This window comes from Numida meleagris, chromosome 8, assembly GCF_002078875.1.
Source record: "Numida meleagris isolate 19003 breed g44 Domestic line chromosome 8, NumMel1.0, whole genome shotgun sequence".
NCBI lineage: Eukaryota > Metazoa > Chordata > Aves > Galliformes > Numididae > Numida > Numida meleagris.
In genome coordinates, this window is record NC_034416.1 from 5,901,756 (window position 1) to 5,916,761 (window position 15,006).

The window sequence follows — 15,006 nt, forward strand, 5'->3', positions numbered from 1 at the left end:
TTATTCAAGAAGAATAAAATCCTTCAATACTTCATAGATGTTTATGCAGCATTCCACATTTTCTGCTGAGTGTGTCATTCTACCTGCTAATTACCACAACTGCTAAAAAACACCTTATTTTTGGAATATCAGATATACAATTCAAAGAGTCATGAATTAAGGAAGCTCTGGAACATAGTGTTGAGATTTTTAACTCCTCACACAGTATACTAGTTCTGATCTCAACACATCTTAATCAAAGCTGTGGGGTGATTAAGTGGAAACTGGACAAGGAGTTACATTTTTAGTCAGTCTTCATTAAAATTCACATATAGAAAGATTCAGTAGAAGTCTCAAACTTGATCCATAATTCTTGCTGAGATACTTCCCATATTACCAGCTCTCATTTTGATTTACTTTTTTTTCTTAAATACTTCCTGCAGTAATTTGCAATCCTTCACCAGCTCCTGTACCCATTTTCTATTTCAACAGAGTTCCTCTGAAACAGAGAAACCATTTCAGCTTGGAGATGAAGACAAAACATTTCTATTTGCTACAACTGCTAGTGCCTTTTGTAATATGACCCTGAAGATATGTTTACTATCATTTTGGTCAATATTATGCTTCTTTATTGCTTCCTGACAAATCTTGTCTAAACCTGCAAAAGAGATCCCAACATGCGTATACCTGCCACAATTAAATGCAAAGTAATTTTCTTTCTTATTCATAGCTCATACCATTAAAGTTCACAGAACATATACAGATAAGTGATCATTCTTCTGTTAGCCTGAGAAGCAATAAAAGCTACAGCTGAGCCAAAACAACAGGATGTTCTGGTTTTGAACTAACTGCTGCTAAAATATCATATTGTAAAAGTGAAATGTGTTTTGTCTGTTATAACCTATGAAGTTTTTAAAATTGTTCTTGCAATTAAAGGAGCCCCACAGAAAGATCATGATAGAAAACATGCAGCAGAGTTCTGTTGAGAGATTAACCTGAACCATGAGTGACAACTGTACAGAAAATCAGAGCTCTTACATAAGAATAGGACTTTACATAAGAATAGGAATTATGTATTTAACCTCTTGATTGCCTCTGGTTTGGTAGACATTCTTGGACTTAATGTTGTGGTGTAGTTTAAGTGACTTGACTAACTCTGGAGAACATACCATAGATCTCAGTCCCTGCACCCAAAACATGGCCTACCTTCTGCCTATTTGGTTTCCTCAGTTTACATTCACAGCTACTGCTCTGAAGGGAAAGGCTTCAAGAGCCCCTGGGAACATGTTCTTGTTTCTCAAGTGTCCTGCTCGTCTTTCTTTTGATTTGTTCACCCTGACTAGGTGAAGATTACTAAGGGGATGCTCACATACTTTACTTTTTTCTTTTCAGTCTGGGCCCTTAATAAGAGCCTGGTTAAATACCATGTTAGGTAATGCATACTGCCTACCTATCATCTTCTCCAGGTGGTTTCAAAATTATACTTCTAATCACATCTTGCACTATGCTGTTCTACTTTGAATTGTAGTACTTCTAATGAGTCACATTTCAACAGCAGAACCACCAAAATGGTTTGTTGCTTTTTCCCAAGTCAAATGTATGTTCTGCACAAACTTTGGAACAAAAGACTTTTTACTCAGAATTAGTATCAGAATTCTAAATTGCAAGATATTCACTTAAAAAGGTCAATTTTCAGCATCTTTTGGCAAGTGCGTCTGGCGTTTTCATATATTTGCATTTTATTCATTTGCTATAATCATTTTGCAATCATTTTGAAAGCATAATAACTATCTTCAGGAAGCAGTCTTTCTCAGCATTTTCCACTATAATATAATCTCATGACTGTTATTTACTTTTTAATTAAAAGGAGAGCAAGTTAGGACAGTATGACTGATAAGTGGTCCTATACCTCATGTCAGTTTACAAAAGAAGTCAAATCCTCACTTACATACCAATTAAGCTTATTTATGATAATCTGACCTCAGGCTTATGTAATGTTAATAGAATGGGAAAAATGTGCTTTGTTGTACTGGTAAGTGACTAACAAATGTTTTTGACATGCACACACTTATTTTCAGAAAATGTTATAATAGTCAAGGTCTACCTCAGCAGGAATATATTTAATTGAAATAAATCACCACTATTCCCTTGGGTTCATTCTGAATGGACTTTTGCCCCTTGCAAAGGATGATTTTCACAAGCACACACATGCAAGAAAAAAGGATTTAGAGCAGATTAGTTAAGTCACTGATAGGAAGACATTGCCTCTACACGGGTAGGAAAAGACTGCGTAGCTACAAAATATGCAAGAAAGAGGGCCAAATGATACCTAAACTATTACAAATATCTACAACTAAATCATGCAGCTGTTTAAAAGGTTACAGTGCTAAGTAACTTTTAATTGAAATAATTAGCAGATACACAAGACACAGCACACACTCCTCAGTTCTTTTATCATCAGAAAAACCACTCTCAAAAATGGTGAACAAAACTCAAACTATCAGGAAGAAGCCAGTCTTGAGACTACATCTGGAGAGAGAGGGGGATTTCTTACACATTATTGTCCTTTTTTTGTGTGTTTTGTTTTTCAGCTATTTTAGTTTAAACTAAAGGTGATCTCCTTCAATTAATATGTAAAATATCTCAATTTCTAAGACTCTTCCAGCTAATCTTGTACTCATCAGTGTCACAAAAAGTTTCAGATTTCAGTGCCAGGACAAGAAATGACCAATGTTAGTCTTAAATTCATTTTGGAATGACAATTACAAAAGGGACCTCTCTGTGATACATCACAAAATATTCACCTAAACACTAAACAACAGGTTCAATGGACAGGACACAACTGCCCATCATAAAGCCTTTAGAGAAAAACTCACAAAAGCTACCTGAAACTCAAGACACTGCACTCTGTCTTTTCTGTCTAAACCAGCTCATTTGTATGGATATTCATCCCTAATAATGCCAAATCCATTGACTTAAACTGAAAATAAATCATAGGTTTTAGAGACATTTAATGATTATCTTTGATTAACTGAGAACCCACTTAATGTTTCTGTATCCATTACTGTGACTATGAGAAATAAAATACGTTTACATAATGAAGTTTTCTTGAAGCAAAGAGAGGTTGGATATATGTTGGATAAGTTCCTGTTTATTTTATTTTGGAAGGTATATGCTGAATTTGTCACCTACGAGTCTGCTTTGGGTTTTGTACAAAATACCTATATTTAGATATATGCGTATCTTTTAAGATGCAGAATCACTTTAGCTTGAGTAATGTTGCCCAGTGTAAATCACTTTGAAGCTTATACGTAGTTGAGAGATTTTCTGTAATTTTACATTTCTCTTTACACATTTTGGAATGTTTAGCAGGCTTTTCAGCAATCAGTTGACACAGTATTTATAAGGCATCTCAATTAGACTAGGCATTCCACAAAGCAGAAAGCACTAGCTAACTGAGCAACCTGGACCTTAAAATGTTGGCAATTTTGAAGTTATTTTTGTAGCTAGGAATTACACAGGACAGTTCTTGATCCTGGCCGGACTGCAGTTTTCTGCTCTCTCACACTAAGAAACAGAAAAACAATTAATTTTGATCTGGATGCTTCAGTGGCCACAAAAAAAAAAAAAAAAGCTGCATCTGCACTACTAGGTAAGAGCAAGAGAATTAATATAGAACTATACCACAAAAGGCTGGAAAATATAGAAACCCTACTGCTCTGACCTGAAATGTTTTTTGTTTTTTCTTTTAAATAAAAATTCTTGAGTATACAGCTAAAGAAATAACAAACTGACACACAGGTTAAAACACCCTTTGGGTGAAAATCACCTTGTCAAAATGACAGCCTGAGAGGACATCTGCCTCCTTCCTCTAAGTCTTTTGAGTCACATTTGCTTAGATGAATTTGTGATTATTTATGTAAGTGGGAACGAGGACAGAGATGTAGGTGTACCAAGGAAAATTAGATACCTGATAAATTAACTGAGTATCAATGTCCCGGAAGCTAATGGAGATAGAACTAACATCCCACTCCACTCCTCCTACCACAGAATAGAGATGTAGTATGCAAACCAGATATTTCAATACACTTCTGGTTAAATACTGGAAAAAAATCTGTTTTATAAGTATTAAAATAACTTTGCCAAAGTATTAGTAAGTTAAACAACAGTTTCAGTGCATTTGGTAATTTATTCATATATTTGTAGTTTCAATAATGAAGAACTATAACACAAAATTAAGCTTCAGTTTTATCTATTGATATATTGATACAAAAGGTTTTTAATGATGAAAAGCAACACACACTATCAGCATCCCAAGCCATCTGTGTTGCTATCAAGCAGTCTATTCCTCACCTGCTAAAAATTAACAGATGTAGACAGACATGCTCTCACTGACTGAGCTGAAGCAACTTAAAAAGGAGTAATCTTGATCAGCTAGCTACAGCCCCTAAACACAGACCAATTAACTGACAATACTGTCCAGGCAGGCTCCTCATTCTTTTCAACAGCTAGTAAAATATATTAGCATACAATACCTACAGACTGAAGATTAAGCCTAACAGAAATAGAGATTCTGGAGGACTGTGGCTGCCAAACAGGATGGGGAGGTTGGAGACTTAACATTCCTTAAGAGCTGTCAAAGTGTAAGTCACAGATTTTCACTTGCGATGGGAAATTTACTGATTTGCCAGAAATAATGGTATTCTAAATATACATGACAACACAGAGTAGCGTAAGTATTACATGTGTACTGCTGCAATATCAGTGATTGAAACACTGACCAGAACCCTGGCCTTCCATAACTTCAGATTGTGTACAACTCCATAGCCATTCTTCGAAGTGTTTGAGTGAGCCTGTTTACCTGGTCTAGTGTTTCTTCAGTGTTTTCCACTCTTCTCTAAGCTGACTTTTTACTGACATCCTAACCAAAAATAAACGGTATTTTTCCCTGAGTATGCACTTGTCAGACTGTTCAATGTATAAAAAGGACAAGTTGTAGTCATGAACGCTGTGTTTTACAGCTGGAACTGATCAGCAGTTTCACAACAGCACACAGACTCACGTAAACAGAACAACTGCAGCCTAAAGTAATCTCTCCTACAAGGCAACCTACAGTTTTAATACCTCTGCTTGTGTTCTAGAGTCAGAGACAGTATTTTACAACTTAGTGTGAACCTGCAAACTATGACTATCAGGACCACCTGATTGCTCCTCCTTTCTTATCTTTTTTTTTTTTTCCTCTCAGTGGCCTCACATAAAATACAATTTCCTCACAGCTCATAAGCTCAGCACTTTGTATTTTATCATGCTGAAATACCACTCCCTACTTAGGCTCTGAGCTCAATCAGATTTTCTAGCTCATAATAGGACTGTTGGGAGAACATCTATTGTAACATGGAGCCTGCAAGCTCAAAAAGAAAGATGTTAATTGCCACAATATCTTGATTATAAAGATGTTTACAGAATGAAATTAACAACAAATCAAGTAAGATACTACTTCTTGGAAAGAAATCCATACGAAAAAAATCAATTAACTGCAACAAAGGAAAGCAAGCCAATAATTCACAGTAAAATGGCTTGAAAGGAACATTACACATATTAAATGACAAATGGCAGAACTGTAAGATCAGGTATAGGCCAAAATAAAACACAGTTTTCACTGGAAAAGTTAACCTTTTCTGCTTACAAAACAGAAAGCAAGTGTTTGTCATACTGACCTGGAGCAATCTTCAGTTTGTTATTCCCTTTTTTTTTTTTTAACAAATCACTGTACTAAAAACAATGCCTTACCTTTGTTCATATCAAGCAACTGCTGCTTCTTTTTCTGTCTCTCCAGCCTCTCTCGCTCAGCCTTTTCTCTTGCCAGTTTGGCTCTCTTCATTTTTTCTTCCATTTCTCTTCTTTTGTTGTTTTCTTTTAACGCCTCCTGCATTAGATAAAATGAACATGGGATTCTAAATTCCAAGGAAGGCTAGTAAAAATAGCAAAAATAACCTTGCTTGCACAGATGTTGTATTCATGTCTCATAGATGAAAAAATAAACAGAAAATGGCACTAAAAATTCCAAGCATGGCCAGAAATCCTCAAGAGAACATGATTTACTACACTATTTATACACGTTAACATTATTATATAATCAAAAGAATGAAAACTGAAATAGCTTTGCATTTTGGGTGACTGAGAAGTTCCAGAAAACTTCCAGTATCAACATCGTTTTGTTGGTTTGGTTTTAAGCCTGGTTTAAACCAGTATCTTAATTTTAGGAAGAGTGAAGATGCTATTTCAAGAGTTCACACTGTGATACAATACTACACACAGCTATTTAATAAGGGATACTGCTTTGTCGAAATTGTGGAAACCACGGTTATCAGTGATATTAACCTACACATGCATGTGAGAACTGGACAAAGAACTTTATTTGTTGTACCTGCCATACTGAAAAACATCTCTTCCTCCAGAAAAAATGCACAGAATTAAGGTTGGAAAAAAAAAAAACTGTTTTACCCTTTTTCATTTTGGACAGTTCTGTCTCAATACATTCAATTGCACTTGACAGAGATTTCATTTTACTGAAACTTCACAGGCCGTAATGAAAGTAAATGCCCACAATCTTACAAGAGAAAGCAGCCCACTAGCCATTGGCAGATTATGATTAGTTCATAGATTCTACCACACTTTCTAACAGGAAGACTACTACAGAATGAACTACACAACCTCTAAGTTTATTATACATGGAAAACTACCTTGTGTCAAGCTCTAAGAATCCCAGTTTACAGATTATATGAAAATATGTTTCGTAAATACAAAATATATACAGTTTATACAATACAATAGCTACCAATGGCTACTAAAACATAAGCCATTTAAAATAGAGGAATCCCAGAAGAGCATCACACTAACAAGTCTCTAGGGCTCTTGGTCCTTATGCTGGCAATTTCAAAACTAACATGCTGCAATAGAGTACTGCACTCATATAGTCTTGCATTTTCATAACATTACAGAGTTAGTCTAGAAAAAAATGATATATATATATAATTTTTTAATCTATATATATATATCACAAGTCTTAATCACCCCAGGCCTTGCTGTAGTACTCCTGCAGCTTTTTAACAGCTCTAGCACTTCTGGTTAGGATTCAGTGGATTCTTTCCTGCCATCCCATCTACTTCTCAACCCCCCAGCCACCCACTCAGTTTTATGCTGCATTTTTTAAAATTGACTCTCTCTTCCTTTCCTCTAGGTAAGTCTTTAAAGCAAATACCATGAAAAAAGGAAAAGATGTGTTATTTGACATACCACCATTGTTTAGTGAAAGTAATACCTCTCCTTCATAAAAGTATCCCAGAAACAAAGCACCTAGAATGTACTTGTTTATTATTACTCTCCATCAGACAGTCTGACTCGTCTTTCACACCTGCTATATCATTGACTACTCCACGTTTAGTGAGTCGGATAAATCTGTGAAATCTCATTCACAAGAACATATCACCAGATGTGCGTCTTGCTGAAAGCAAAATAAATATATATTCTTATTTATTTGTAAATATACTTGATATTTGAATTAATATTGATAACAAATTTGATCGCGCTTTTTAAAAGCTGGTTGAAAATGACTCTAAATAAAGATGAAAAGAACTTGGGACTCAGAAGCACGGTGTTGTCTACATAATTTGCTCTGCCTGAATTATAACACAAAACCTTTGTTTCCCTTCTGTTTCTTTCTACAGGGTTATTCTCCCTCATGCAGCTTCAAATATTTCATTATTTACTCATTTTCTAGTTCTTCAAACTGTGGACTAGCACAATGATTTTGAATATAAAGGTAAAACAATTCTGTACATGCCATGCTGCAATTCAGGCTTTACCATTCTAAAAATTAACCATGTTACACAACTAAAATGGGGTACTTAATTTTCTTGCATATTTATACAGTAGGAAAAAAAATTATGGAACATACACGCACACAACTTTTGAGGCTAGTAGTTTCAAACAACTACAACAAATTGGTTCTACAAAACTTACGTACATAGTAACATTAACAGGAATACACTGATACTATAAAATAAGTAAAACTGTGACAAAAATGAGAATTATAAAACTTCTTCAGTGCTCACAGTCTCTGAGATAAAACTAAAGTGGATGAGTTCTTAAAAGACATCCACTCACATCCACCTGCTTTTATACAAGATGTAATCTAATCAACTAATTGCCATTCATCCTGCAAAGTCACAGGAGATAATACTTCTATTAATTTTTATGCATAAAAATGCCACTTTGAGTTTCTATACCATTTTAATAGCATAATGTGAAGCATCCACAGAAATTCACTCTTTATGCCTTAAGAAATTTTCTTGCAGATAGCAAAAAAAATACTTTAATTACCATATCTAACAGTTTTCCTCAACAACTTTGTCACTTTCATCTTTTATACCTCATACTTGTTTTTACACGCATATCGTAACCTAGAGAAATCTTTTTGCAAAATGCTGTCTGGGACAAAAATCCCTTTTAGTTGCTACACAAAGCTACAATAAAAACCACTTACGAAAAGTTGGCCCATTATCATGGTATCCACCAGTTCACCTAACAAATAACAATGAGACGAGCATGTTTTAACCAGTGTTTATGTTCTTCCAAAACAAAATCAGGGCAGCACCAAATGCCAGCAGGACAATACAGCAGTGCTTTCTCTAATTTCACTGTTACGGAAATAGAGAATAAAACATCACAAGAACTCAATTTTTTTTAAAATGTTGTTTGATTGGATATATAGTGGTTCACTTGTTCTGTCTACTGCACATAGGACACATCAAGAGAGCTGGAAAGTGTTAGGATTACACTATTATTTAAAAGCTCAATTTATTTCCAAGAAAATAGGGTCTGAGAGGGTTGGGGAATAGGGAAGGACACATACGGAAGAATTACAGATAACATGGCTAAGTACATGGCTAAGAAACTAGTATTTGGGAATTAACGTGCATTAAAATCAGTAGTTTTCCAAGATCTTCTAAAAATAACAGGTAGTAAAACGCAACTTCATCAGAAGAATTCTTTAACTTAATTCGCTTATAAGAAAAGGGTTTCCGTTTTACATTAAAAGCACCTTTGACATTAATAACTTACAGTTCCCACTCCACAACAACTTTATGTTTGCTGGTTTTAAACTGTTCTTTGATAAAAATACATGATTTTATTCTTTTTTTCTACGGATTCCTTTGCAGAGAAGTCCACATACCTCATGCTTATTTCAGGATAGCCAAAACATGGAAGTATGTGCACTAGAAACATGTATTACAGTCAAGGAACATTCAAATTAAAACAAAAGTGTATTTATAGTGTCTTCCCACCAGCAGGAAAACTGAACAGTTTGGATGGCGATAGAAAAAACAATTCACTTAAGGCATTTTCTTGTTTGTGTGATCCCTCAGTTGTTGCCTCCTGAATAGTTATTTATTCATGACAGAAATGTGATTATTTTTTAAACCAAGATAAATGCAATGGAGGCCATCTAAAAAAGCTTTTGTATGAAACAAACTTCTCCTCTCAGATTCAAACTTCAGTATGTAGCAAATGTTTCATGTATAGAAAGCTAAACACTTTTTACAGTGAGACAGAATATCTCCATGTACGAGGAGGACGCAAACGTTAGATATCAACATGGAAGATCTGGAGTTCTCACACTTTCATCTATCTTCTATCTACTCCTGCTCTTTTCCAAACTCCAGAGTTTCACTGAATTCTTATAATGAAGAACAACACATCACTAGCTATATAACATTTTTGAGTATTCAGTGCTAGAGATACCATCTCTAGGTAGGTTTGCAGGATAGATTACCTGATCAGTAAATGGCAGAGATCGACTTAATATTGAAAAAATTATTCTGTAATTGACTTCACTTTTAAAAGATAATCACTATTTTTGTGACTGCAATGAAACTCAACAGTGACGAAACAGATATTTAAACAACTATATTTATCCTGCTTAAAGGATGAAAACAAACAAGCGTAACAGCTAAAATTCAGACTAACATCACAAAGTAAGAAGCAAGCCAGAGTTAAAAAAATTTCCAACAGCTTTGGAAAAGACCTTGAAAAGTATTAATCTAGGTACTGTCTTTTCAAAAGATTTAATGGCATGGAAAACTCCAAATCATCAACAAGTAAATCTCAAAAAAATATTTTTACTTGTAGGCCATTCAAGATCTTCTGTGTTTTTCTTTGTGCAGAAGAGCGTGCAGTTTGAGAGGCTTCCCCCCGCCTCCCAGCTCAAAGTTTGATGTTCCCCCTTGTGTTTATTAGGATACGCTGAAATAAGGCTCTGATACCCAGGACAGACAGTTTACAACTTGGCTTCCTTAAGCAGCAAATGAAATATTAACGCATCTCATACTCTGTACATATCTTAAGTTTTGACAGACAAACAGATCTCTGCACACCAACATGGTTGTAAATAGACTCTCAAAGGTAAATTATTAAAAATGAGAAAAAAAAGAAAACAAACTAATGCAGATACTGCCTAGGATATTAAAGATGCAGTTGGCTACAAAGCAGTCACGCACCACTAATGAAAGCTGTCTGTGATCCCTCTGGCCTTCCCTATTTTTTTTTTTAAATTTGCTTTACACCAGCAAAATATGTGAACTGAAGTTCCAAGAAATAAACAAAAAACACCCAAAACTTTCTCCATCATTACTCAGTGAACTCAGATTAACTGGCAATTCATCTATAAAAACAGAGCTAAGATACAGCAGCTTGCTCAATGACATGTTGAATTTCCTGATTGAGTAGGTATGAAACAGCAAGTAGAAAAGACTGCCTAGGATACTGCCCTATGGTTCGTGCACCACAGCCATTACATCTGACATGAAACATCTTTGGGATGCTGTCACTGCAGATCAGGATCGCTCAGGACCAAGGCCAACATTTGCAGGACCACAGCACTTGCTTGAAAACAGAGCCCTCAGCAGCAGGGCCCTGACACTACACCACAGCCGTGCCTGGGAAGAAGGGTAAAGCCAAGGTACATGAGGAGCACTGCCCTAAGCACAGTCACCTGCCTGGCTTACTACATTTTATATAGTACACAAATTAATGTATGTAAATGTGCACACCACCTTATGTTGCTCATTAAGTACAGCCCACTTGTTTGCAGCTGCTACCTATCATGGCTGTTCGGCTTGTCTGTGCCAGCATCGGGCAGTTCTTTACCAGAGAAATCAGGGTTTGGGGAGGGTGCAGTCAATATTACTTCGTCATTACAATGTCTTCTTGCACCCTACTGATAGTACTGCAAAGATGCACTTTCTCATGTTCAATTTTTTCTTGAGGCTTCTCTTAGCTTCTGCTTCATATTCCATTTTGATAGAATAATCCAATCCTATTAGCTTGATTTCTATTTTTCTAAACTTGATAAGCAAACATTAGCTTCAGGAAATAAGCTGATATACTACAACATCAGCAAGCTAACTGAAGATGCAGTAACTGTGATCAATCAAATCACAATTAAGACAAATGAGGGGGTTCAAATTATCAAACTTATCTTAATATGAGATATGAACAAGCAGATGACAAGCCTAACCTAGATAAAGTACCCTTGTGGAGACTTTAAGAGATCAGATTCCTATGAATCCAAGACTCAAAGACAGCTTTTTAGCTACGATGGTAAGTGCAGATGTAAGCATCTGCAAACTACAAGCATCTTCTGTGGAAGGGTTTCTTTTAGATTTAAAATCTTGCCACAGGGAATAAGCCTATCATTTACAAGAGCTCAACATCTGGTTTAGATTCACAACTTCAGTATTGTGATACTCAAAATCCCAATCTATGCTTGATTTCCAGAGTAGAATGAGGATTTAAAATCCTCATTTAAATTTTATAAGCTTCCAAGATAATGCCTAGGAATAATGAGATGACTCAATTAGACTTACTGCAATCAGTACTGACTGGACAATAAGCTTAAATTTTTCAAATGGAAAATGCTAAAAAAAACCCACCTATTTTAACCCTATTTTCAAGATTTAGAAAGCCTAACTTCAGTTTCTTCTAATATTTTCCCATATTACTTCAGAAAAAAATATTTAACAAAAGGCTTGACTATCATGAAATATGACAGCTGTTGCTTTTCTCCATCCACAAGGCCTGTACCACCACCACAGAAACAAGTCTGACACGCCAGGAACAAGTTCCAATCCCATCTATACTGCCTAAGTGGCAACTACAGCAGCCTACACTTGCCTGCCTTTAAGTGCTTCCAGAGGCAGAGCACTGTAATTCAGTTTTTTTTATTATTATTATCATAAATGTCATCCTTCCCTTTTATATAATACATAAGGTGGCCAATTATCTAACAGTGTTAACAGCTTGTTAATAAAATCAATGAGTTACCACTTGTATGTGAATGCTTCTGTTTCCAATTCCATGACTTAGAAAGTTTTCTGGCCTGCATCCACTTTCCGATTTATCACGTTAAAAAACACAAATAAAAATATTCTCCTAAGCACAGAGTGGGTGTGCTTTCAGACAAAAAATTAGAAACCTTATAAAAGCTTCTCTTTTCTTGTTTGGCTGTGCTTTTTTGTTGTTGGTTTTTTTTTTTGTTTTGTTTTGTTCTGTTTTTCTTTTGAGGGGGCAGCGAGAGCTTGCTAATAGGGACAATGTTTCAGTTTTGATATTGCCTCCTGGGAAACTTCGCTATAGAAAAATACCTCTTGCTGATTATTCTTTAGTTTTCCATAGCTGTCTTCAAGCTAGAAGAAAGAAGTTGTCTTTCAGACCACATTAAGGAACTGCTGTTTTTTTTTTTTTAAGCACAAGGGAGAAATTGCATTCCCAGACAAACAATCAGGGAGAAGAGTGAATAAACATCTTTTCTTTTAAAGCTACTTCTGAATTACAAGCTCAATTGGTGTGAAATCTGAGAATTCAGCTTGATCTTATGTATTGCCTTTCATAACAAAACATATGAGTAGGTGTTAACCTATGTGTTGTATATTCGCTGATTTATATTCTTGTAGCCAATGTCCCGCTGAATTTAAGGAATGCTTTAAATTAGTCCAAGGAAAGAAAGTTCCTGCTTCATGCAGCTTAAAACTTGCTCTGAAGTATATTATAAGCAAATATTACAAAGAAAAGGGCTTACATAGACATTTGTACTCTTGTTGCTGAATCTACTGTGATGAAAAATATGTTGCCTTCATCAGTAAAAATAACAGATGTTTTGTTTCCTGCCTACTACTGAGTTTAAATCTTACAAAACCTTGAAAGATCACAATACTTGTGGCCCAATAAAACGTGTCAGCTTACCGATCATATAATATGCCATATCATCTTTTGGGGAGTTCTGTTTTCTGCATCTTATATCACAAGGTTACTGTAAAATACTCCAGCTACACACTAACCATCAGTGAATCAATGGACACTGCTGATACAAAAGGGCAGTTTATTTCAAAAAGTCTCTTAGAAAGAACCATCTCTCATACTGCCAACTGATCAGTTCTTCCTATCTACTTTCCTTATACTACAATACAACCCTTTATCCCTACGTACATTTATAACATAATCAAAAGATTTCCTTATTCCAAAAGCTGCATCTGCTCAAATGTCTTCTAGGAGAGAGAAGTAGTCACATTCCACTAGATAGCAAAAATACCACTTCACTGAAGGACGAAGCTTCACTGCATTTTGTAATAGATATGCTTATAAATGCCTGTTTTTACCTCCTTAAATTTTGCCTCCCCGAATTTCACCCTGCTATTTAAAATTCACCTTTAGGACTAAGTCCACTAAAAGGGGAATCCACTGGGAAAAACTTGAAACATTTAACTGTTATATAAGGAAAACAAAAATTTTCCATCTAATGTGAAAGTCTGTATTTCATACACCCTCCATAAAGCACACAACCTGATTAAAAGGGAGTTTATGTGCATTTTTAAATGCAGGCGTGACAGATTTGGTAGATATTTTTAAATACTCTAGCAATAAAAGAAGCAAACATTAGAAAGTGACATCTTAAAAATATTTCAGATCATTTGATATAAAGTTTTTGAGACAACAAATTAAAGTGAAGAACTGAAACAGAAAAGAACAGGCATCTTGCTTCAGGAAACTGATTAATCATTATCTGTTAAGAGCCTGAAAACTCTACCAAACCAAATGGATCAGGCTGCAATTGTCCCAAGGTTATGTTGCTAATCAAGGACAATAGAAATCTGTATTTACTTTCACTGAACAGAAGGACAAAATAAATATCATCTAAAAAAAATCTTGCTTCAAAACAAGTCCTGAATATGAAAGGCACATTCTTATTCAGTGGATGCTCCTTTTGATTCAATTTCCTTCTAATTGTCAGCTCTGACAGAGAGCATATATACTCCTCCACTCTCCACCAAAAACAAAAAAACACAAAAACAGTTTGATTTTTCACTGTGTTTCATTTATAAGTGAAGTCCTCACGCTCAAGTGCTTTACTTAGCTCTTGTAATGTTCACTGAATAAAATGAAGATACAAAGATGTATCTAAGTATGAAACCAAAGAAATAAACCTAGGCATAGGTGAGGCAAAAGAAACAGGAAAGAAAATCTAGCTAAACACTCATTTTCAAGGTGTAAACATTCTACCTAATCTTAGGAAAAAGATGAACAAGTGGCACAGCCACATAAAGACTGACAGGTAAAGAGGATTTCTGAAGTGATACACAAACTTAATTCAGTCCTCTCACTACATCCTTGGCACTAATTACACTTCCTGCAAAAAGGGTAGAGAAGCCTAGGTATAAGAAGGGAACAGATAAAGCATATGTAAATAAAAACAATTCTGTTTTTTCTACCTGCACCTCTAGATCAATTCACTAGGTTGCATCTTGATGAATTTAAATGGCTCACAAACAATGCTTGTTTAGATAAGACAGAGGTGCACTAAGTTGATTTGTCTACTTACAATCATACGATCAACAGTTTTGCAGTTTTAGTTGTGAATTCCTAGCTACACAGTGTCTTTTTCTCCTCCCATTATTTCCCATTATTTCTTTT

The 15,006-nt window shown here is 35.3% G+C and overlaps 1 protein-coding gene across 3 annotated transcripts in view; it reads right to left on the bottom strand.

Annotated features, from left to right (window-relative positions):
• Positions 1-15,006, bottom strand: part of DIAPH2 (diaphanous related formin 2) — a 155,359-nt gene that overhangs the window by 37,773 nt on the left and 102,580 nt on the right. For all 3 annotated transcript variants that reach the window (XM_021405708.1, XM_021405710.1, XM_021405709.1), the window contains one exon: positions 5,770-5,905. In XM_021405708.1, coding sequence (XP_021261383.1) covers positions 5,770-5,905 — 136 coding nt within the window. The remainder of the gene's footprint in view (positions 1-5,769; positions 5,906-15,006) is intronic.